The sequence below is a fragment of the Engystomops pustulosus genome, chromosome 2 (assembly GCF_040894005.1).
Source record: "Engystomops pustulosus chromosome 2, aEngPut4.maternal, whole genome shotgun sequence".
Lineage (NCBI taxonomy): Eukaryota > Metazoa > Chordata > Amphibia > Anura > Leptodactylidae > Engystomops > Engystomops pustulosus.
This window is the reverse complement of record NC_092412.1, coordinates 172,409,873-172,435,185: the sequence shown is the minus strand read 5'-3', so window position 1 is coordinate 172,435,185 and position 25,313 is coordinate 172,409,873. Positions and strand designations below refer to the sequence as shown.

General features: G+C 41.1%; 1 protein-coding gene and 1 long non-coding RNA gene across 6 annotated transcripts in view; one reads left to right on the top strand and one right to left on the bottom strand.

Annotated features, from left to right (window-relative positions):
- Window positions 1–3,378, top strand: part of LOC140118882 (uncharacterized) — a 60,544-nt gene extending 57,166 nt beyond the window's left edge. The window contains exon 3 of the long non-coding RNA XR_011853281.1: window positions 2,979–3,378. This is a non-coding gene — a long non-coding RNA (uncharacterized lncRNA). The remainder of the gene's footprint in view (window positions 1–2,978) is intronic.
- Window positions 1–25,313, bottom strand: part of ELAPOR1 (endosome-lysosome associated apoptosis and autophagy regulator 1) — a 627,159-nt gene that overhangs the window by 222,570 nt on the left and 379,276 nt on the right. For all 5 annotated transcript variants that reach the window (XR_011853280.1, XM_072137292.1, XM_072137294.1 and 2 more), the window contains 2 exons: window positions 7,934–8,188; window positions 107–280 (listed from right to left, as the gene is read on the bottom strand). Coding sequence is in view for 4 of the 5 variants with exons in the window: in XM_072137292.1 (XP_071993393.1) it covers window positions 107–280; window positions 7,934–8,188 (429 nt within the window). In the remaining variant the exon portion in view is untranslated. The remainder of the gene's footprint in view (window positions 1–106; window positions 281–7,933; window positions 8,189–25,313) is intronic.

Sequence of the window (25,313 nt, the reverse complement as noted above, 5' to 3'; positions counted from 1 at the left end):
AACCAAAACAAAAAAGGGCCAAGATGTTAGTAGTTAGGATACAAACTGGCGGTGTCTTGAAGGGGTTAAATAAGGATTAAGTATGATTACCAATACCGTAACAAACCTGGTTCCCACAAAGGCTGATACTGAACTGATGATAAAACTTGATCCCCTTGGTTGTAAAACTCGGATTACCAGTAAATGTTGTGATATTCTGAAGTAAGGAAAAATCATACTGCAGTTTCTTTCCTCCCAATGATAATGTAAAGTGGCAATCATTAAAGCATAAGGAGTGAACCTAAAATAAATAGATCACAATCAATGAACAATACAAGAAACAAAGAGTTATTCATTGACAAAACATGGATCTAGTATGTAGTGGCTCCTGGAGGCTGGTGCCTTTAGAACAATCAAGATGGCAGCAATTACACTTCTGCGTATTAAGTACATACAGATACATGCAGGAGGTAGCTGTAGCTATTAAAATCAGGTGAACGGAGACTTGATGGACCAATGCTTTTGTTCAACCTAATCTTCTATTTCTTATATATATGAACTGGCTTTCTATAAGTTCAGTGCCCATTCCAACAATTGTGAAACCATGTATTTATTGTATTTTAAATTTTACACCCCACTCTAACTTTGGTTGCTGCACAAGTACGACAGTCATCATAAATTTAAAGACGGTGCCTGGGAAAATGGAGTTGAATGGATCCTTCAGGGGCTGGTCTTTGATCATTAACATAGGAGAGCCCTATGAGCCCTATGATCGGACACAGCTGTGTTCATGGACCATTACCTGTTCAAAAGATCATTTGTTTATTTGAAGCCTAACTTTCACTTAATTGATAATTAAGGTATGGAAACTTCCCTCCAATGTATATATTAAAATTACCTTCCCACTTTGCATATTAGGTGCAGATTTTCCATACAGTATTTTCATATGGTAAATCTGCAGTATAGAACAAAAGCACTGTGGTGTAAGGGATTTCTGATAATCCCATAAACCCATTGCTAGAAAATTCTGCAACAGTTTCCTTATTCAGAGAAAATAAGTGACATGTCACTTATAATTCCATGTCACAGTACAGAAATGTGATGCAGAGGTTTTACTCAGCCCCCTGCCATAGAAATCGGTGCATTATAGGAATCAAAAATCAAATGATTTTGGCTAGTTTTGTATGCATGTATAAAGGTTGTGGACTTACCACTAGGGTAAATTTTGCTATCTTTCTGCAACCTTTGCTAAGATTCCTTGGCCTAGTAATGACTCACAGACTACTTGACCCTTTGTGGCCCACAGCAACCATGGTTTCCAGCTCTCCAAAGAACTACAATCAGCAAGATGGAGGGGCGGGACCAGCCTCCTGTCACCCCATCACAAGCGCATGGTGCTGACCAATAAGACCATATTGATCTATTTATCTCATATCTAATATCATATCTATCTCTCTCATATCATATGATATGATATATCTCATATCTATCTATCTCCTATATATATCTATCTAGCTATGTATATACTATCTATCTAGCTAGCTCAAATCTATCTATGTATATCCTATCTATCTATCTATCTCATATCTATCTATCTCATATCTATCTATCTCATATCTATCTATCTCCTATATATATCTATCTATCTATCTAGCTATGTATATACTATCTATCTAGCTCAAATCTATCTATCTATCTATCTATCTATCTATCTATCTATCTATATCCTATCTCATATCTATCTATCTATCTATCTATCCATCTATCTATGTATATCCTATCTATATAGCTCATATCTATCTATCTACATCCTATCTATCTATCTAATCTATCTATCTATCTATCTATCTATCTATCTATCTAGCTCATATCTATCTATCCATCTATCTATGTATGTATATCCTATCTATATATACATTAGTTAGAGCTTCTGTCAACACATGACTGAGTACATTTAATTCCCTAATATGCAGATTTTCTAAACAGGCTACCGGGGCATGGAGTAGCCGGAGCTGTGGCTACACTGTACGGCTACTCCACGCCCCAGTAGCCTCTTTGATCCTCCTACCAGATATCTTCCACAGGCGGGACCAGCCTCCTGTCACCCCATCACAAGCGCATGGTGCTGACCAATAAGACCATATTGATCTATTTATCTCATATCTAATATCATATCTATCTCTCTCATATCATATGATATGATATATCTCATATCTATCTATCTCCTATATATATCTATCTAGCTATGTATATACTATCTATCTAGCTAGCTCAAATCTATCTATGTATATCCTATCTATCTATCTATCTCATATCTATCTATCTCATATCTATCTATCTCATATCTATCTATCTCCTATATATATCTATCTATCTATCTAGCTATGTATATACTATCTATCTAGCTCAAATCTATCTATCTATCTATCTATCTATCTATCTATCTATATCCTATCTATCTATCTATCTATCCATCTATCTATGTATATCCTATCTATATAGCTCATATCTATCTATCTACATCCTATCTATCTATCTAATCTATCTATCTATCTATCTAGCTCATATCTATCTATCCATCTATCTATGTATGTATATCCTATCTATATATACATTAGTTAGAGCTTCTGTCAACACATGACTGAGTACATTTAATTCCCTAATATGCAGATTTTCTAAACAGGCTACCGGGGCATGGAGTAGCCGGAGCTGTGGCTACACTGTACGGCTACTCCACGCCCCAGTAGCCTCTTTGATCCTCCTACCAGATATCTTCCACAGGCTTTGCGGACGAGGGTGCGCAGCTCATCGTAGCTGTGCGTGAAGATGTCTGGTAGGAGGTTTAAAGAGGCTACTATGGCGTAGAGTAGCCGCGCCGTGTAGCCTCAGCTACATCTCCGATTCTGTTAGGCATCCATTCACAATCCATACATCATATTAAAAGGGAGATTCTTCTGTTTAAAATTACATAAAAATGACATTATGTTTCTGTGTGTCAGGTTTCAGGAGATATGACCGGTTGAAGTTGGTAACTGTCAAGAAATTTATAGATGTTCTTTCTGCACAGGGCATGTGCAAATAGGAGGTATATACCTGTATGGCAGTCATGAAGTTGTTAAACCATTCTCCGGGACACCACCAAGCAGAAGCCTAAACTGCCACATCCAAGACTAACCAAAATCAAAGAAAGCCAGACTATCCACCATGTTCCTTATTTCACCACCACCCAGCCAACTCCATGGACCTTTTTATTCCCCACAGCTTGCAAGCATTGACCCTCAGCAAGCATGCGTGTCACCCAACAACAACACTTGTTTAAACCCAACTTGTATACCTAAGGTTCATAAATCAATCCCCACAGAGTTTTGCCTATGAAAGAAAATCCTCAAATCTCAATCCCCTAGTGATGTTTAAACAATAAAGATAATTTTACTCAATTTTATTATTGTTTTAGTGCATATCACTATTGTAAAATTCCAGAGTGCGGGCAAGGACTCTCTAAGCAGACATTTCAAGATCCCTCTAGTGCTGTGAGATTCTGACAATGTGGTTAGATTATCAGGATCCAGGTTTATATATGTAACACCCCAATGCAGTGTGTTACGAAATAATGATCCCAAAAGATATATGTGTGCCCTAAAGATTAATCATCTTTCGTAGCCCTCAAGTGTCAATTGCAGCTGTTTAAATGTTACTTATGATAACCAATCACATGTGCTATTGTTATTGTATTGTGCAGAGGTGATGGTTGAATGATACAAATGAGTTGGACACTCCCAAAGGTTATATTAACCCTTGGGGTGGAAGGTTCTGGTCTTTTTCTCCTGAGATCTCTTCAGGAAGAGCCCAGAGAGTACTAAGGCACAGAACTCCTCAGCACATGGCCTGCAGACATCATACCACTGCAGACCTTCACCAGTCTGTCTGCTTTATCCTGCTGCTGAAGCAGCCATCTATCCATCTCCAGCCTGATGCTACCTATAGAAGGTTGTTAGCATCCTGCAGAACACCATCCAACAACCATCTCAAACCAGTTGAATGGTTGACATTAGAGATGAGCGAGCACTAAAATGCTCGGGTACTCGTTATTCGAGACAAACTTTTCCCGATGCTCGAGCATTTTTCAAGGGGACCAAGGCTCTGCACAGGGAAGCTTGGCCAAACACCTGGGAACCTCAGAAAAGGATGGAAACACCACGGAAATGGACAGGAAACAGCAGGGGCAGCATGGATGAATGCCTCTGAGGCTGCTTAATCGTACCATTATGCCAGAATTATGGGCAACAGCATGGCCATGACAGAGTGACCGAATGAGGCTAGATAGCATCTAAAACATGCAATAATTGACCCTGAAACTATAGGGGACGGCATGCAGAGGCAGCGGCAGCAGCGGCAGGCTAGAGAGTGTCATGGCGACATACCCTAAATGGACTCAGGCTTCAAACCAATGGGTGGCAGAGAGGAACCAAAGGAGGTGAGCAAGAAGCACTGAAATGATTTCCTATGTGAACAAAGGGTTGACGGTATATTTAGTCGATAACACAACATATAACTCTATATTTCCGTGTTTGCGGGACATAGTGTTATTATAAAAGAAATCCTGAGGAACGATGTTCATCAGAAACTTCTTACTAGGACACATATACCATCACTAAACTGGATGTCCTTTAACCTGTCTCCACCGTGAAACCAGAACATCGCAGTAAGCCCCAAAGCCAACCAACCCTGCTGTGCCTGTGAATTCCCAAGCTTAATTGTCCACAACCCCCTCCAACATTAGGGTGATACCACACGTTGCGCTTTTGGGCTGTTTTAAAGCATTCATTTTCAGTCCGTTTAAACCCTTTGGGACTCAGCCTATTTTGGCCTTTAGGACTCGGCCCCATTTTTAAAATCTGCCCTGTGTCACTATAATTGCTTATAGCTTTGGAACGCTATATGATATCCAGGGAATTTTGAGATTATTTGCTCATGACACATTGTACTTTAAATTAGTTTAAAAAGTTGGATGAAATATTTTGTGTTTAGTTATGAAAAAAAAACAAGTTCTGCAAAAAATTTGAAAAATTCTTTATTTTCAAAGTGCTAAATTCACTAGTTTTGATGCAGATAGTCATAGCACACAAATAAATTCATAACTTACATTTCCCTGCTGTCTGCTTTATGTTGCCTTGGTTTTTTAAGATTACACATATTTTACTAGAATGTTGTGAGGCTCAGAATTTGGGTGCCATTTTTCAAAGTATTTGGAAATTCAGCAAAATCAGTATTTAAATGGACCTGCTCGATAATAGCTAAACTCGTAAATTACCCCATTATGGAAACGACACCCCTCAACGTATAAAAAAGCACTTTTAAGAAGTTTGTTTAACCCTTAAGGTTTGTTTTAGGGATTGAAACAAAATCAAGGTGCGGTCCACAAATTGTAATATTTTTTGACACTACATTCATTTTGGATGGAAAATTAAACATTTGAAATTGATTTGAAATTGATAAGTGAAAAAAGGCTCCACAAAGTTTGATACCCAATTTCTCCCGAGTATATGATACTCTATATGTGGTGGTATCCTGCTGTATAGGGGCACGGCCGCGCATAGAATGGAAGGAGGTGCCATCGGGAGCAGATCTGCATTGTCACATTGTACAGGCTATAATTCTTTTTCTTTTTTTAATGCTTATTTTTTGCCACATGAGATGAACTTTTCTGTTACATAATTTTGGGGCATCTACAGCTAATTGGTGAGATTTTATTAACTCTTTGTTGGTGGAGGAAATGAAAATCATCAATTTCTAGGAAGTTTTTTTTGGCCGTTTACCATACCATAAAAATAGTATATTATTTGCATACTATGGGTCGCCACGATTAAGAAAATACCTCATTTATATAGATTTTTTAAATGTTTTTTTCCTAATTTTACTGAATAAAAAGTAATTTGGTGAAAATTTTAGCATTACAGTCTTTTCACATGCATAACTTTTTTATTTTTCAGCTGACGAATCTGGTTAAGGGCTTATTTTTTGCGAGAAGCGTTTTTCTTCTTAGTGGTCTTATTTGAGATTGCATAGCTTTAAAAAAAAACTTTTTAGAACATTTTTTAAGGGTATTAATTAAATTATCTATTTTTTGGAGCATTTTTAAGGTTGTTTTTTACGGGGTTCACTTTGCGGGTCTAATAACAATTCTGTTTTATTATGCAGATTGTCACGGATACCACATATGTGGGTGTTTTGTGTATTTTTTTCAATTTTACTGAATAAGAATTAATTTGGAGAAAATCTTGTTCATTTTAGCATCACCATCTTTTCATATGCATAACTTTTTTATTTTTTGGCTGACGAATCTGGTTAAGGGCTTATTTTTTGCATCACTTTTTAGAGCATTTTTTTAAAGGTATTAAATAAAAAATTATCTTTTTTCTGAATATTTTTTGCGTTTTTTTCTGCGTTTACCGAGTAGGTCCAGTAATGATTCTGTTTTATTAAACAGATTGTTACAGACGCGGCAATAACAAATATGTGGGTGAGGGGGTTGTGTATTTGTGTTTTTTATACTTTAATAAGTGTTTTTATGGGAAAGTGACATTTTAGGGGCATATATATTTATGTATTTATTTTTGATTTATTCTAATGTTTAAACTTTACTTTTCTTTTACATTTTTAACTTATGCAAACTTGAACTTGAACAAGTGATACTTATTCATTGATTTTAAAACGCATGGGTTTTGGAATGTTTACCATGCGTATGGCAGCTTTGAACCTGTTTATATTCATTTCTAGATGGAGGCAGCTGTGAAACAGATTAAAACAAACCAAACAGATGGTAAACATTCAAAAACGCATGCCTTTTAAAAACACATACATTTTTAAAATCTGTGCGTTTTTAAACTGACTGAAAATGCATGCTTTAAAACGGTCCAAAAACACAACGTGTGGCATCACCCTTAGCGTCCTTCTAATGCACATTTCCAGGAAACTTTCCCAAAGTCTTAAGTCTTTCCTCAAATCTTGATTCAGCTGAATTAAATGATTAGCCGCCTTAACCCCTCCAGCACTAGCCAGTCACATACAAAAAATAATCTAGCAGTCTAATTTTCCAGGAAGAGATTGCAAATCCCTCAAAATATCTTTTCAAAAGCTTCTAGCTTTCTAACGGCAACGTACCATTCAACTTCAAGTTGTCCAGAGTGATTCCTAAAAACACCAAACATATACAGGCAGTCCTCGGGAAACATACAAGATAGGTTCTGTAGGTTTGTTCTTAAGTTGAGTTTGTATGTAAGTCGGAACCATATACTTTATTATTGTAACCCCAGTCAAAAATTTTTGGGTCTCTGTGACAATTGGATTTTAAAAATTCTGGATTGTCATAATAAATCTTAATTATAGGCACCATTGATAACTGTTAACAGTTAGAGGTTAGAGGACATCCCATGGGTCGACTAAATATGACCCATCCCAGTAACACCACAGTAAGTAAGAAAGCTTTCCTGATGAACTGGAAGCAAGTGAAAGATGGGTTCCATGATCATCTTAGCCAGCAGGGATCCCCTCCCAAACTCCATCACCCAATTCACCATCTTGTCCAAAAAGTGTATGCCACTAAACACAATTTGGGTGATACTAGTCCCTCCCACCAGGCTGCATCATGTGGGGGTTCCCGTTAGTTCCATCAGTCTAGCCTCTTTTTCACATTGTAGAGAAATGCACTATGATTTTTTTTTTAAATACCTTTATTATTCAATTATGCAGTTTCTGAGATTTCTCTTGAGTATTCTCATCTTATTCAGCATGTTAATGAAGCGGTATTGCACCAAGGTCATGTCCTTAGCACCCAGAGCACTGCCTGGACCACTTACCTTGCAGTCAAATACACAGGAAATGTGTCTAATGAGATGTATGAAACAATACTGGAAGAAGCAGAAAGTAATTTAGTTGATATTTAAGTGTTACTTACATTATTATTCTTCAGTCCTGGGCCACATTTTGCACAGGATTCTTCTCCAAAAAATGAATGAAATGGCAAATATGTATTCTCTGGGCAAGAAATGCACTGGCTTGTTTTCTTGTCTATGTAATGACCAGAAGGACAGGAGATACATTGTGAGTCAGTACCCAAGGCACACGGCTGACACCAAGATGCAACCCCTTCTTTTGTATTGGTAATGTTAATAGAATATATTTTTGCGACATCTGCTGTGTACTGGCGGCCCTGGATGGAAAAATAAAAACAAATTATTAAAATTCAAAGTTATCTTAACAGCTTCTTTGTCTAGGAACATATAAATAAAGTGCAGTGGGTAATATGTTGTGTGGAGTCTATGAACTCCACTCCCCCTCATTTATGATTACTCATGGCTTCAATTAACCCCTCAAAGGGGTTTTCCCATGAACCACAGGATAGGACCTAACTTGCTGATCGGTGGGGGTCTCAATGATGAGACCCCCACAAATCACGAGAATGAGGGGTCCGTCCGATTGGGTCTCAGGTACCTCAGTTGGACCCCTCGTTGCTCCCGGAGAGTAATGGAGCAGACGGTTGCACATGACAGTTCTGCTCCATACATCTCAATGGAGCTGACGGAAATTACTGAGCGCAGCGATCTCTGCAGCTCCATAGACATAAATGGAGCAGAACAGTCATGTGCAACTGTCTGCTCCATTACTCTCAGGGATCGGACTGAGGTATCTGGGACCCTTCATTCTCATGATTCCTACCAGCCCAGCCTCCATGAAGAGCAGAAGAAGAGTGAAGAAATCAGGCGATACCTATTTGATGGTGAGCTTTCGAGAATACTAGTTCTCTTTGTCAGACATAATGTTATGCATAAATCAGAAAATTAACAGCATTTTATACACACTAAACAGTGATCATCAAAGTATATTAAAAAGTAATAAAAACTCTAAAGCAACAGTTTGATAAATACAGGGACATCTTATTTATGACAGGAGATCAATAAAAACATTAAAAACCTATGAGGCGAGAGCCCTGGCTCTTATCTGTTTGTGGCCTCCAGGTCAGAGGTAAGAGGTCATGAAGCTGGCATGAATGTTAAGACCACTTTGTAAGGTGTTGAATCTCCTCGTTAATTTATACTTCCATTCCATGTGTCTTAAAATGTCTCATTAAAAAAGTAATCTGCAAATCTTCCATAGTGTGGTCCTCTCTGGACAAATGTGCAGCCACTGGCAGATCTTTCCTTTCATTTTTAATATAAGATCTGTGCGAGTTCATACGTTTATGGAGTCTCTGGCCTTTTTCCCCAACATAAAGTCCTGTGGTTTGACACTGCTGACACATAATAAGGTAGACCACTGGAAAAGGTCCCCTTGATCTGATGTACCTGCTGTGATTGAGGTACAGGTACCTGGTCAACCGTGCAAATGTGCTGGCACGTTTTACACCTGCTTTGCAGGCAGCGTGAGGTACCATTTTCTTTTTTTTTAATTTATAAAGATATTTATAAAATTTTGTTTTTTGGGTACAATCTTTTACATATAACAAGTAATAAACAGAGAGTTTACAAACATTCACAACAAAAATAAAGCATATTATATACTTTCTTTTCAATTTGTACCCAGGGGGAGTATTGGGGAGGATAACCGTAGTTGGAGTAAGTGGATGTATGGAGAGAGGAGAGGAAAGGAAAGGAAAGGGATACAGCCTGGGAAGGGGGGGGGGGGTGGAGAGTAAAATGGTAGGGAACAGTTGGAAGGGAAAATAGGGGAAGGTCAAGTGTGGTGAGTGAACAGGCATCCTGCTCATTCAGATGCCTAACCACTGGTGTCTAATCTATGTTTATAATTCTAACGACAAAAGTATTCCTGAAGTGTTCAGGAATTGAATCTTATTACAAATCTATTATGATTTTTAACAAAGCATTGTATTGCCAGTAATGATCTTCTATTGGTGATCCTTTCTGGTTTCCCTCTTAATCTTCTTTAAGTAAAGAATAGCTAATTTACAGAATATACATTCAAGTAATAGTATCTCTATAAGATCTCCTGTAAAGGGTCAAGAAACATGTTTATCCGCTAATCCCAGTAGGTGGTGGTTTAATTCTGAAAACTCTCCACGGTAGCCATAGGTTTGTAAATTTGTCATGTATTCTGTTTTCCCAACTACCCAGTTCTTCAAGTCTATAAATTTCATTTACTTTATTTAGCCACTCATTTACATTAGGTGCTTCTTTTTGCCTCCAATGGATGGGTATTAATAATTTAGACGCTTCTACTAAATGTGTAGTTGAGTTTCTCTTGTTATGGTGCCATGATTTATGCGGTAGCCACAGTAATACCGATTTTGGAGCTAGGCGAATTTTCCTCTAAATGATTGTACTTATGCAATCTTCTACATCTGACCAATATTTATGGATTAGGGGGCAAGACCAATAAATATGTCCCAGCGTACCCCCAGGTTTATCGCAACGCCAGCGGTGATCCTTCGCTATCGGACCTCTTCTTTTCAAGTCTGCTGGTGTACTATACCATCTAGTAATTATTTATGGTCAATAAACATTTATTGAAAAGTACAAGACAGATCACAGGACTTATTACTTGGGCAATCCAAAAACAGTAACAATAAAATTGTGTCATAGAGATTATACAATGGCATAATGGAGTAACTTGATCTCTAAACTATGCGCCTTGTAGGGCATAAGGTTTACCATCTAGTAATTATTTTGAAGGAGTTTTCTTGAATCTGAATGCACTTTGAGAACCCATGTGAGTTTTTATAAATTTTCTTCTTTTGTATATCTGAAAGTTGTATATTTAAGCCTCCTTCCCACGCTTTTAGATATTGGGGTCTACTTCCACCTTCCTTAAAGAAAACCTACCACATGATATGGTAGGTGTAAGATGGAAATACTGAGCACTAGCTCTGGGTGAGCTGGTGCAGGAGCTTATTTTTGTTAGTGTCCTAAACCGCTGCATCGCGGTTTAAAACAAGTTTTAAACTTTATAGCCAAAGCTGCTTCGGCGCATGGTGGTACGCGCTCGGTGCACCATGTGCGCGCCTACATAGGAAATGCCGGGGAGCCGTGCGCACGGTAGCGTGCTTGGTGCGCCAAAGCAACTTCGGCTATAAAGATTAAGAAGTGTTTTACACTGCGATGCAGCGGTTTAGGGCACTAACAAAAATAAGCTCCGGCACCTGCACACCCTGAGCTGGTGCTCGGTATTTCCATCTTACACCTACCATATCATGTGCTAGGTTTCCTTTAATGAGAATAAAGTTATATAACTCTGATATAGTTTTGGTGGTATAGCCTTCTCTTGTACCCATTTTTCTAGCCAGGAGGGATCTGTAAGTAAAGGATGCTATATACGAAAGGCTATCTGTGTGAGGCGTATCTCTTCTGTTATTAAAAAATTAGAATGTTGGTTTGCTAGACCCAATTTACATTCCATTTCATGAATGTCTTTTTTATTGAATTCCTTAGCCGTTGTTGTCACAGTTCTACATTGAATTTTTGGTTTGGTCTCAGTAAAAGAGGTATAAAAGTGGTTGACATAGCGCTCGAGGTGTATGAATTACTCCTAGGAGTTCCTGTATTGTTCTTATGATTTGTATGGTGCCTTTAGTGCATGTATTTTTACATAAGCCTGAAAGTGCTTTCAGCCATAATTTTGCTTTAGTAGTTACGTCTAGTGATGCCAATTCCAATTCAATTCCTGTGTGGCCTAATGAAGGGTTATTCAGTTGAACCCATCTCTTGAGTTGTATCGCTTTATAATATGTTTGCGCATCTGGAAGCCCAAAGCCTCCTTCCTCTTTTTTCTTGACCACTTAACGCTCTGCGCCATAGCTCTACAGCGCAGAGGTATAAGGGATGTATGAAGAGGGCTCACGGGCTGAGTCCTCTTCATACAGAGGTGGGGGTTTTTGCATTTTGCACAAAACCCCCACCGCTAATAACCGCGGTCGGTGCTTTTTTCCGATCGCCACGCCCCCGAACGTCATCGGGGGGCGGCGATCGGTTACCATGGTAGCCTCGGATCTTCTTTTGACACGAGGCTACATGGCTTATGCAGGTTCATTACAATGAGCCAGTGGCTCATTGTAATGTATTACCTGCAAAAATGCCATATATTGCAATACTGTAGTATTGCAGTATATGGTAGGAGCGATCTGACCATTTAGGGTTAATGTACCCAAGATGGTCTAAAAAATAGTGAAAAAAAAAAGAAAAAAAAAGTTTAAAAAATAAAAAAAATTAATAAAATATTAAAAGTTCAAATCACCCCCCTTTCCCTAGAACGGATATAAAACATAACAAACAGTAAAAATCACAGACATATTAGGTATCGCCGCGTCCCAAAATGCCCGATCTATTAAAATATAAAAACGGTTACGGCCAGCGGTGACCTCCGAGGCGGGAAATGGCGCCCAAATGTCCGAAATGCTACTTTTACACCTTTTTACATAACATAAAAAATGAAATAAAAAATGATCAAAATGTCGCACAGACCTCAAAATGGTAGCAATGAAAACGTCGCCTCATTTCGCAAAAAAACATCTCCGTGTGCCAAAGTATGAAAAAGTTATTAGCGTCAGAAGATGGCAAAACATTTTTTTTCTTTTTTGTACACATTAGTTTAATTTTTGAAAATGTATTAAAACACAATAAAACCTATATAAATTTGGTATCACCGCGATCGCACCGAACCAAAGAATAAAGTAGGCATGTTATTTGGAGCGAAGAGTGAAAGTCGTAAAAACTGAGCCCACAAGAACGTGACGGTTTTTTTTCAATTTTTCCACGAATTTTTTTTCAGCTTCGCAGTACACGGCATGTTAAAATAAATAACATCACGGGAAAGTAAAATTTGTTATGCACAAAATAAGCCCTCACACAGGTCTGTACACGTAAAAATGAAAAAGTTATGGATTTTTGAAGTTGGAGAGCGAGAAATCAGCCGAAAAACCCTGCGTCCTTAAGGGGTTAATTAGATGATCATATGCAAGCTTAGCTCTTTTCTTCTGCCACAAGAAGGCTATAAACAAATATTTTATAGTATTAAAGAAGCTATTAGGAACATGAATTGGTACCATTTGTAGCAGGTAAAGCAATTTTGGCATAATGAAAGCTTTAAGAAATTTTTTCTTACACACCCATGATACATATGGGAGAGCTAATTTAGTTTTAATATCTTGAAGGACTTTCAAGTGGTTATGTTGTACTAGATTAGTTGTGTCTCTAGTAAGTTGAATACTTAAACGGGGTTGATGATTTGAGTTTATGATAGTGAACAATGTTGAGATATTTAAAGCTTCAGATTTTTCTAAATTTATTTTGAAGTTAGAGAGTTTGCCAAACCTTTCAAATAATGTGCGGAAATGCAGTTTTAGGTTTAGATAACAGTAATAAAGGTCATCGGTAAACGCCGCACACTTATATGATGAGCTACTTCAAACCCTGTGATGGGTGTTGCCGAATTGCCTGAAGCACTGTTTCCATTATAAGTATGAATAGTGTGGGAGACAGCGGACATCCTTGCCTTGTCCCATTTTTAATATTTAATGTTTTAGATAATTGTTTTAGATAATTGTCCATTTATCCTAACCCTAGCACTGAGGGCCTCATACAACGTCATTACAGCGTTTATGAATATTGGTGGTATCCCAAATTTTTTAAGGGTTGCAATCATATATGTTCAGCTAATTCTATCAAAGGCCTTCTCGGCATCTATGCCGAAAAGGACTAGTGGGATGTTTTTTTCTTTAGTATGTGTATAGCCTGTATAACTTTCAATGAGTTATTGTTACCTTCCCTTCCTGGGAAGCTAGTCCAATTACCAAGGGGGTATTCAACACCCCTGCCAATACATAGTGCCCTCTCCATGTCAGGAACTGTCAGGGAGACTGATCACCTCTCTAGGAGGTCTTAAAGTACTGGCAAGGCAAGAGTTAACCCGGGAATGTTCTGGTCCAATGATGTATCTTGTGATACTGTGAAGCAAGCTGGAAGGGAGTATATAAAAACCCCTGCTGAGCAAGAGCACATGATCTTGGATTCCAGTCAGTAGATAGAGAGCAGAGCTGCTCTCCAGACCCACTACCAGGAAGAAGAGGTACCTCAGGCCGCAGTCTGATGCCTGAGGGCCCAAGGCCGCACTAGCCAGCCACTCCGGTATTCTGGGCCCCGGCTGGCTCCAGGCCTCAAGAAAAGGCTAGTCCCTGGTAGGGGATGTTGCAAATGAGTGGGGGCACTGAGTGAGGTAAGTAAACATTTTTTAGCAACTTTTGCATAATCTATACCCCTTTAACACAGAAATTAAAAATTTGCAACTTCTAGAATGTACATGAAAACTCAAAATGATAGCAGCACAAACTAAATTTTTGGCTGAACAAACCAGCACAAACATAGCAGAAACATTTGACACCAGTTTTGCTTGATTCGATTAATGTGTATGTGTGTGGGGGGGGGGGCCCTGCCTGACCTTTAGACCTTGATTTGGTCTATGTGGGGGGACTGGTTGACCTCTGATGACCGCTGGAAACTTTTATTAAAGTAATAAAAATAAGTTTCGCGTTTATTTAAAAAAAAAAAAATTGCCATTTTTGAAATTCGAAATCATTGCATTTTTAGGCAGATAGATTTACCACCCAAATAAGTTGCTGAATAACATTTCCCATAAGTCTACTTTACATTTTTGAATATCGAATAACGCTTTTCCGGATTTTCAGAATTGACTATTTTGGGGATAAATACTGTTTTGAATTAAATTTTACATATTTAACATCAAAAACCCCTATATAATCAACCCATTTTCAAATCTGCACCCCTCAAACTATCAGAAACAGCTGGAAGTGAAATTTAGGTGAAATTTAGAATGGTCAAATTGTGTCGGTTATACGTTCATTTAGTCCTAAAATTTACACATTTCCAAAAGAGAAAAAGAGAAAACCCACCATACAATTTGTTCTACAATTTCTCCAGAGTACAGAGACCCCCCCGCATGTGGCCGTGACTTGTTTTATGGGCGCACAGCGAGGCGCAGAAGGGAAGGGGCATCCTGCAGCTGCCAGGATTTTAGTTTCCTATTTGGACTTCAAACATGAAGTCTCTATCAAAGGCTTTTTCTGTGTCCGTAGATAGGAGCATGAGAGGTATATGTTCCATTTGGGTCTTGTATATCAAGTTGATCGTTTTTGTGGTGTTATCTTTAGCTTCTCTTCCCAACAAGAAGCCAGCTTGGTCTGAGTGAATGGCACGCAGAAGTAGGGGAGCAAGTCTCATTGCTATGACGCAAAAAAAGACACTACCCTCAGCTCTGTACACTGAAGTATGAAAACGTTATTAGCGCCAGAAGATGGCAAAATTTCAAAAATAAAAAAATTATGTACAGGCGGTTTTAATTTTTGTGAATGTATGAAAACATTATAAAAACTATACGAATTCGGTATCCATACCGCCATACAGTGAGGGACACTACCACTATACAGTGAGGGACACTACCTCTATACAATGAGGGACACAACCCCCATACAGTGAGGGACATTACCCCCATACAGTGAGGAACACTACCCTCATACAGTGAGAAACACTACCGCCATACAGTGATGGACACTACCGCCATACAGTGAGGGACACTACCGCCATACAGTGAGGGACACTACCGCCATACAGTGAGGGACACTGCCTCCATTCAGTGAGGGACACTACCGCCATACAGGGAGGGACACTGCCTCCATACAGTGAGGGACACTGCCTCCATACAGTGAGGGACACTGCCTCCATACAGTGAGGGACACTGCCTCCATACAGTGAGGGACACTGCCTCCATACAGTGAGGGACACTGCCTCCATACAGTGAGGGACACTGCCTCCATACAGTGAGGGACACTGCCTCCATACAGTGAGGGACACTGCCTCCATACAGTGAGGGACACTGCCTCCATACAGTGAGGGACACTGCCTCCATACAGTGAGGGACACTGCCTCCATACAGTGAGGGACACTGCCTCCATACAGTGAGGGACACTGCCTCCATACAGTGAAAGACACTGCCTCCATACAGTGAGGGACACTGCCTCCATACAGTGAGGGACACTGCCTCCATACAGTGAGGGACACTGCCTCCATACAGGGAGGGACACTGCCTCCATACAGGGAGGGACACTGCCTCCATACAGGGAGGGACACTGCCTCCATACAGGGAGGGACACTGCCTCCATACAGGGAGGGACACTGCCTCCATACAGGGAGGGACACTGCCTCCATACAGGGAGGGACACTGCCTCCATACAGGGAGGGACACTGCCTCCATACAGGGAGGGACACTGCCTCCATACAGGGAGGGACACTGCCTCCATACAGGGAGGGACACTGCCTCCATACAGGGAGGGACACTGCCTCCATACAGTGAGGGACACTGCCTCCATACAGTGAGGGACACTGCCTCCATACAGTGAGGGACACTGCCTCCATACAGTGAGGGACACTGCCTCCATACAGTGAGGGACACTGCCTCCATACAGTGAGGGACACTGCCTCCATACAGTGAGGGACACTGCCTCCATACAGTGAGGGACACTGCCTCCATACAGTGAGGGACACTGCCTCCATACAGTGAGGGACACTGCCTCCATACAGTGAGGGACACTGCCTCCATACAGTGTGGAACACTGCTGCCATACAGTGAGGGACACTACCGCTATACAGTGTGGAACACTACCCCCATACAGTGAGGGACACTACCGCCATACATTGAGGGACACTACCGCCATACAGTGAGGGACACTACCGCCATACAGTGAGGGACACTACCGCCATACAGTGAGGGACACTACCGCCATACAGTGAGGGACACTACCGCCATACAGTGAGGGACACTACCGCCATACAGTGAGGGACACTACCGCCATACAGTGAGGGACACTACCGCCATACAGTGAGGGACACTACCGCCATACGGTGAGGGACACTACCGCCATACGGTGAGGGACACTACCGCCATACGGTGAGGGACACTACCGCCATACGGTGAGGGACACTGCCTCCATAGGGTGAGGGACACTGCCTCCATAAGGTGAGGGAAACTGCCTCCATACGGTGAGGGACACTGCCTCCATACAGTGAGGGACACTGCCTCCATACAGTGAGGGACACTGCCTTCATACAGTGAGGGACACTGCCTCCATACAGTGAGGGACACTGCCTCCATACAGTGAGGGACACTGCCTCCATACAGTGAGGGACACTGCCTCCATACAGTGAGGGACACTGCCTCCATACAGTGAGGGACACTGCCTCCATACAGTGTGGAACACTACCGCCATACAGTGAGGGACACTACCGCCATACAGTGTGGAACACTACCCCCATACAGTGAGGAACACTACCGCCATACAGTGAGGGACACTACCGCCATACAGTGAGGAACAATACCGCCATACAGTGAGGAACACTACCGCCATACAGTGTGTAACACTACCAGGGCCGGCTCCAGGTTTAAGTAGGCCCCTGGGCCACACCGTCCCTCCCCCGTAGACACACTGTTACCCCCTGTACCCACACTGTCTCCCCATAGCAAAACTGCCCTGCCATAAGCCACACTGTCCCCCAATAAGCCACACTGTACCCCCGTAGCCACTCTGTTTCCCATGGCGAAACTGTCCCCCCATAAGCCACATTTTCCCCTCTAAGACCCCCCTCCCATAATATGCAGAGGCTTCTCTGCAGCCTCTATGAATACACATACAGAACAAAGGCAGCAGCCACCTTCATTAAATATATGGATAAAAATTGAAATAAAGCATCTTGTGACCAGTAAAAAAAATAATAAACGCTAAATTACCTCAAGAACTCAAGTCGAAGGCTCCATCCCGCTCTCAACTTCAGCACAGCGTCCAGCGCATGCGCCGTGAAGTCATCTTTTGGGTACGGCAAGCTTCCTGCACAGTGATAGACGCCGGCAATGGAATTATTGTGTCACCAGAGAACATTGTACAATCTTTCAAATACATCGGCAACGGCATCCTTATGCGATAATTCCATCACCAGCGTCTACCACTGTGCAGGACACTTGCACATGTGAGGAGATGCTACTGCAGGAATCTCCCCCCGGCTACACATTCAGGAGCTGACGCTTATCTCTACACATAACACAAGCCAGGAGCGAGGGGTGCAAGGCATGTACCAATTTTCCTCATCCTGGTGGGCCCTTCAGGAGCTCTGGGGCCCACCGGGTGCTGGCGAAGGCCCTGAACACTACCTCCATACAGTGAGGAACACTACCATCTTACATTGATGAACAGTACTGCCAGTACCGCAGAGAGCAAAGCAGTTAATATCTTGAAAAATACAGCGGCACAAACAAAAATTAATTTTGCACAAACCAGCACAAATTTAGCACAAACATTTGACACCAACTTTGTTAGAACAAGGTGGGGGGGGGGGCAACTTCATTCAGGCCAAAAACACAGTAGTTTCATTCCTGAGAAGTTAAATGAAATCTATTGTCAAAATTAAGATGATAAACCAGGGATAATTAACCCAGTGGCATAGCTACTGGTGGAACAGGAGAAGCAGGTACTATGGGCCCATTGAGCTTCTGGGCAGGAACAAGGGGTAGGCAATTGCCTACTCACTCTGTTGGCCCCTTCCCAGCCCTCAATAGTGATCAGTGTTTTGCGTCTATGCTACCGGTGGGCCTGTGTCCATTGTCCAATCCTTCTGGAGCAGAAGACCTTGGGAGGAGGTGGTTGCAGGCAGGTGAGTATTAATTTTTTTAATTTTTTTTTACAGCTTCTGATGCCTGTGTGGAGGCTACTATATACTGCTGGCCATGTGTGGGTGCTACTTTATACTTCTAAGGCATATGTTGAGGCTACTATATACTGCTGGGGCAAATTTTGGGCTACTATACACTGCTAGGGCATGTGTGGGGTCTACTATATACTGCTGGAGCATGTGTGTGGGCTACTTTATACTGCTGGGCACATGTGGGGACTAGGCCCGGCGTCAGCACCCAGCTGACCCAGGCAAGTGCCAGGGCCCCAGAGCTCCCCTGGGGCTCATCACGATCGTTGATCAAAAAATTTACTGTGTTTAACCCTGTAACGGAAAATCGCGCCCATTTGCCATTTTAAAAAAAAATTAAAATTCTATAAAGTGATCAAAAGATCGCACAGTCCTAAAAATTATAACATTGTAAACATCATCAAAATCAGCAAAAAACGAAACCTCCCAAAGCTCCGTACACCACAGTAAAAAAAAACAGTTATTAGCGCCAGAAGACGACAAAATCCCCCAAAAAATTTTTTGTACAGGAGGTTTTAATTTTTTTTAAATGTATAAAAACATCATAAAACCTATACAAATTTGGTATCCCCGTAATCGTACCGGACCCAAAGAATAAAGTAGACATGTCATTTGAAATCCGTAAAATCCAAGCCCACAAGAATACGGCACAATTGCGTTTTTTTACCAATTTCACTGCATTTGGAATTTTTTTCCCGCTTCCCAGTATACGGCATGGAATATTAAATGCCACCATTTTGAAGTGTAATTTGTTACGCAGAAAATAAGCCATCACACAGCTTGGTACATGGAAAAATAAAAAAGTTATAGATTTTTCAACGAAAAAGGGCTGCAGAGTTAAGGGGTTAACAGGCTGCAGCCTGAGAAGGGCTGGGCAAGTCAGTGACAGTGGGCATAATAATTAATAGAAGCTTCACACTGGGCCTGATAATTAATAGAGGCTGAAGCCTGGGCCTAATAATTAATAGAGGCTCATAATTAATAGAGGCTACAGCCTGGGCCTCATAATTGATAGAGGCTACAGCCTGGGCCAAATAATTGATAGAGGCTGCAGCCTGGGCCTAATAATTGATAGATGCTACAGCCTGGGCCTAATAATTGATAGAGGCTGCAACCTGGGCCTAATAATTGATAGAGGCTGCAGCCTGAGTCTGATAATTAATAGAGGCTGCAGCCTGGGACTAATAATTCACATATTTATTAAGGCTAAAACTATAGGCTATATTAGCCTATTAATAGTTTATCCATGGGTCCTGTATATAGTTAATCCATTGGGGCTGTACATAATTTATCCTTGCGGGCTGTATGTAAATTTTCCATGGGTGCTGAATGTAATTAATTCATGGGGGTTGTATATAAAAAACCTACAAGGGGATGTATTTAATGACTTAATGGAGCCTGTATATACCCCAAAGCTTCAATTGTCCGCAAGGCAGGAGTACACTACCTTCCTCGCAGGTCCGAGAAAAATGACTATTTCCAGTGCGCACACCGATCCAAGATTTTGTTAAAACAGATATGATTTTATTCAATCCACTAAAACCGGTTTGAAATACAGACAAAGCGTCTCGCGTCCTCTCCATCGAACGCTTCATCAGGTCTAAATTCACATTACTGATAGAGTGATATATATGTCCCCTTAGAGGAAGTGATGTCACAGCCAGTACACAAATTAACATAATGCATTAAACAGTCTAAAAAGCTTGTTGGGGCATAATAAAATCTATATTCAACAATATCAACTATTCTTAAGAAGCACAAAAATTATTTATTTTTTTTAAAAATGTATACAATAAGAACTCGAACGCAAACAATTTCGTTTGGAACGCAAGGGACCGGAAGTGGTCATACCGAGCGGGTCACATTGTAACGGGTGACAAAATTTAAAGAATGATCTACCGTCAGGATGGGACTTTGTTTAGTTTGTGGTGGATGTTTAGTGGTCAGACAGTCTTGTTGGGTGAGAGAGACTGTTTTTTGATAAGCCTGTTTGAGAATCCACATGGGATATCCCTTTTCTAAAAAACGTTTTTTTAGAATAATGGATTGTTGCTTAAATACAAGAGGGTCAGTACAATTTTTTCTGACCCTCTTGTATTAGCTGTACGGTATATTGTTTTTCCATTTTCTATAATGTAAACTATCATAGTTTAAATAACTGTTAGTGTCTACCTTCTTAAAGAAGGTTGACGTGTAAATAGAATGATTTCTGATGTATAGGGTCAGGTCAAGAAATGTGATGCAATCTGTTTGATGCTCGGCATAAAAAGAGATTCCCCATTCGTTTTCACAGAGATATTTGGAAAAGGCAATAGCGTCATTTGCTGATCCCGTCCAGATTAAGATCAAGTCATCGATATAGCGTTGGTAAAAATGAATATACTGTTTAAAAGGGTGGTACGATAATATATACTTAGTTTCGAAGGCCCCCATAAATATATTCGCATAGGCAGGGACTAATTTTGGAGGGAAAAGAGAGGGGGGGAAAAAAAACTATGCCTAACAACAAGAAAATGACAAGGGGGGTGGCTGGGAACATTTCTACTACCCCAAAAGAACCAAAGAAAGCAGAGAAAATCAGGGAAAATGCTAAAGCAAAACTGCATAAGTTTGCTCTCTCCTAAAAAAAAGGGGGAAAGGGTGGGCAGGGCTGAGTGCCCGCAAGTTCAGGTTGAGGATACTATGGGGGAAATATCTCCCGATGCTTCTTTGTATAATGTTTCTGCTTCCAGTAGGATAGAGATGTCTGGAGGGTCTGATGGAAATGAGGAAAATATATTGGGTGATAGCCGGGAGATCAATGATGAAACCCCAACACTGAGTCAAATTTTGGATGCAGTGATGCAATGTAGGGGAGATATTAAGGACTTATCCGTGGAAGTCAGTCACGTCAAGGAAGAACTGATCCAGTTCGGACAGACATGGCTGGCCTCTGGGACCGTTTAGACACTGCGGAGGACCGAATTTCAGACATAGAAGATAAGTTGACTAGAATTAAATTCTTAAAAGCAGAATCAGAGGAACAGAAAAAAAAAATTATTGATTTAGAGAACCGATCACGTTGGGCAAATTTATGTTGTCTAGGCTATCCTGAAAAATCAGAGGGTAAGGATGCAGTGTCCTTTTTGCAAGATTGGCTGAAAAAAACCTTGGGTCCTGATATAGCTTCCTTCCCGTCTTTTATTGAAAGAGCCCATCGAGTCCCCAGTCGTGCCCCGATCCCAGGTGGATTATCTCGACCCATTTTGATTAAATTATTCTCATCTAGAGATAGAGACTTAATCATGAAGAGAGCAAGGGAAAAGGGTAATATCGAATTTAATGGTCAAACGATTAAATTATTTCCTGACTTTGCAACTGAAACTAGAAAAAAGCGTAAAGGTTTTTACGAGGTTAAGCAAAAACTGAGCCAAGCCAGAATTCAATATTCAATGCTGTTCCCGGCTAAACTGCGAGTTATTTGGCAGGAAAAAACCTCTCTTTTTTGAGAATCTCGAGAATGTTTTAGAATGGTTTAGAAGGAAGTAGAGACGGGGAAAAGGTATAGCGGTCAAGAATGTGAAAACAAGGGGAATGAACAAATAAAGAATCCTCAAATAAAAAGTTAAAAACTAGTATATGTAGGCAGCTTTCCCGTGGGTGAGGGGGATGGGGGGTGGGTGTTGATGCAGAGTTTAGAGGTAGTCACCAACCCTTTGGGTCTGTTGTGCTTCTTTCTACCGGCAGATTATCAGGGTGGCAGGCTATGGGGAGGGGGAGGGGGATTGGGTTGTTTTTATTTTTGTTTTTTTCTCTCTTTCTCTCTCTTCCTCTCATGGTCTGGGGACTTAAGGCTCCTTTATGAAGGTACTGTCCTGGAATGTTAGGGGCTTAGGCACCCCAAATAAGAGGGTCGCTGTATTTGACTTGATAAACAATAATCGACCAGATATTATCGCCCTACAAGAAACACACCTGAAGTCTGAGACCTATGCCAAGATTCAGAAAAAATGGTGTGGTTGGAGTTATCACTCCTGTTACTCCCAATATAAAAATGTATACAATAAGAACTCGAACGCAAACAATTTCGTTTGGAACGCAAGGGACCGGAAGTGGTCATACCGAGCGGGTCACATTGTAACGGGTGACAAAATTTAAAGAATGATCTACCGTCAGGATGGGACTTTGTTTAGTTTGTGGTGGATGTTTAGTGGTCAGACAGTCTTGTTGGGTGAGAGAGACTGTTTTTTGATAAGCCTGTTTGAGAATCCACATGGGATATCCCTTTTCTAAAAAACGTTTTTTTAGAATAATGGATTGTTGCTTAAATACAAGAGGGTCAGTACAATTTTTTCTGACCCTCTTGTATTAGCTGTACGGTATATTGTTTTTCCATTTTCTATAATGTAAACTATCATAGTTTAAATAACTGTTAGTGTCTACCTTCTTAAAGAAGGTTGACGTGTAAATAGAATGATTTCTGATGTATAGGGTCAGGTCAAGAAATGTGATGCAATCTGTTTGATGCTCGGCATAAAAAGAGATTCCCCATTCGTTTTCACAGAGATATTTGGAAAAGGCAATAGCGTCATTTGCTGATCCCGTCCAGATTAAGATCAAGTCATCGATATAGCGTTGGTAAAAATGAATATACTGTTTAAAAGGGTGGTACGATAATATATACTTAGTTTCGAAGGCCCCCATAAATATATTCGCATAGGCAGGGACTAATTTTGGAGGGAAAAGAGAGGGGGGAAAAAAAAACTATGCCTAACAACAAGAAAATGACAAGGGGGGTGGCTGGGAACATTTCTACTACCCCAAAAGAACCAAAGAAAGCAGAGAAAATCAGGGAAAATGCTAAAGCAAAACTGCATAAGTTTGCTCTCTCCTCAAAAAAAGGGGGAAAGGGTGGGCAGGGCTGAGTGCCCGCAAGTTCAGGTTGAGGATACTATGGGGGAAATATCTCCCGATGCTTCTTTGTATAATGTTTCTGCTTCCAGTAGGATAGAGATGTCTGGAGGGTCTGATGGAAATGAGGAAAATATATTGGGTGATAGCCGGGAGATCAATGATGAAACCCCAACACTGAGTCAAATTTTGGATGCAGTGATGCAATGTAGGGGAGATATTAAGGACTTATCCGTGGAAGTCAGTCACGTCAAGGAAGAACTGATCCAGTTCGGACAGACATGGCTGGCCTCTGGGACCGTTTAGACACTGCGGAGGACCGAATTTCAGACATAGAAGATAAGTTGACTAGAATTAAATTCTTAAAAGCAGAATCAGAGGAACAGAAAAAAAAAATTATTGATTTAGAGAACCGATCACGTTGGGCAAATTTATGTTGTCTAGGCTTTCCTGAAAAATCAGAGGGTAAGGATGCAGTGTCCTTTTTGCAAGATTGGCTGAAAAAAACCTTGGGTCCTGATATAGCTTCCTTCCCGTCTTTTATTGAAAGAGCCCATCGAGTCCCCAGTCGTGCCCCGATCCCAGGTGGATTATCTCGACCCATTTTGATTAAATTATTCTCATCTAGAGATAGAGACTTAATCATGAAGAGAGCAAGGGAAAAGGGTAATATCGAATTTAATGGTCAAACGATTAAATTATTTCCTGACTTTGCAACTGAAACTAGAAAAAAGCGTAAAGGTTTTTACGAGGTTAAGCAAAAACTGAGCCAAGCCAGAATTCAATATTCAATGCTGTTCCCGGCTAAACTGCGAGTTATTTGGCAGGAAAAAACCTCTCTTTTTTGAGAATCTCGAGAATGTTTTAGAATGGTTTAGAAGGAAGTAGAGACGGGGAAAAGGTATAGCGGTCAAGAATGTGAAAACAAGGGGAAAGAACAAATAAAGAATCCTCAAATAAAAAGTTAAAAACTAGTATATGTAGGCAGCTTTCCCGTGGGTGAGGGGGATGGGGGGTGGGTGTTGATGCAGAGTTTAGAGGTAGTCACCAACCCTTTGGGTCTGTTGTGCTTCTTTCTACCGGCAGATTATCAGGGTGGCAGGCTATGGGGAGGGGGAGGGGGATTGGGTTGTTTTTTTTTTTTGTTTTTTTCTCTCTTTCTCTCTCTTCCTCTCATGGTCTGGGGACTTAAGGCTCCTTTATGAAGGTACTGTCCTGGAATGTTAGGGGCTTAGGCACCCCAAATAAGAGGGTCGCTGTATTTGACTTGATAAACAATAATCGACCAGATATTATCGCCCTACAAGAAACACACCTGAAGTCTGAGACCTATGCCAAGATTCAGAAAAAATGGTGTGGTTGGAGTTATCACTCCTGTTACTCCCAATATTCACGTGGGGTATCCCTTATGGCAGGGGTCTCAAACTCGCGGGCCAACTGCGGCCCGCGGGACAACATTTTGCGGCCCCCACCTGGAAAAGCACCGCCCGCCGTGTATTCACGGCGGCGGTCGGGTCGCGCTGCATGGAGAGGGCTCACGGGCTGAGCCCTCTCTATAGCCGGTAAGTCTTTGCTGCATATTGCAGCAAAGGCTTACCGGTAACACCCGCGATCGGTGCCAGCACCGATCGCGGGTGCTTTCACAGCGATGGCTGCCGGCGATGCTGCCGGCAGCCT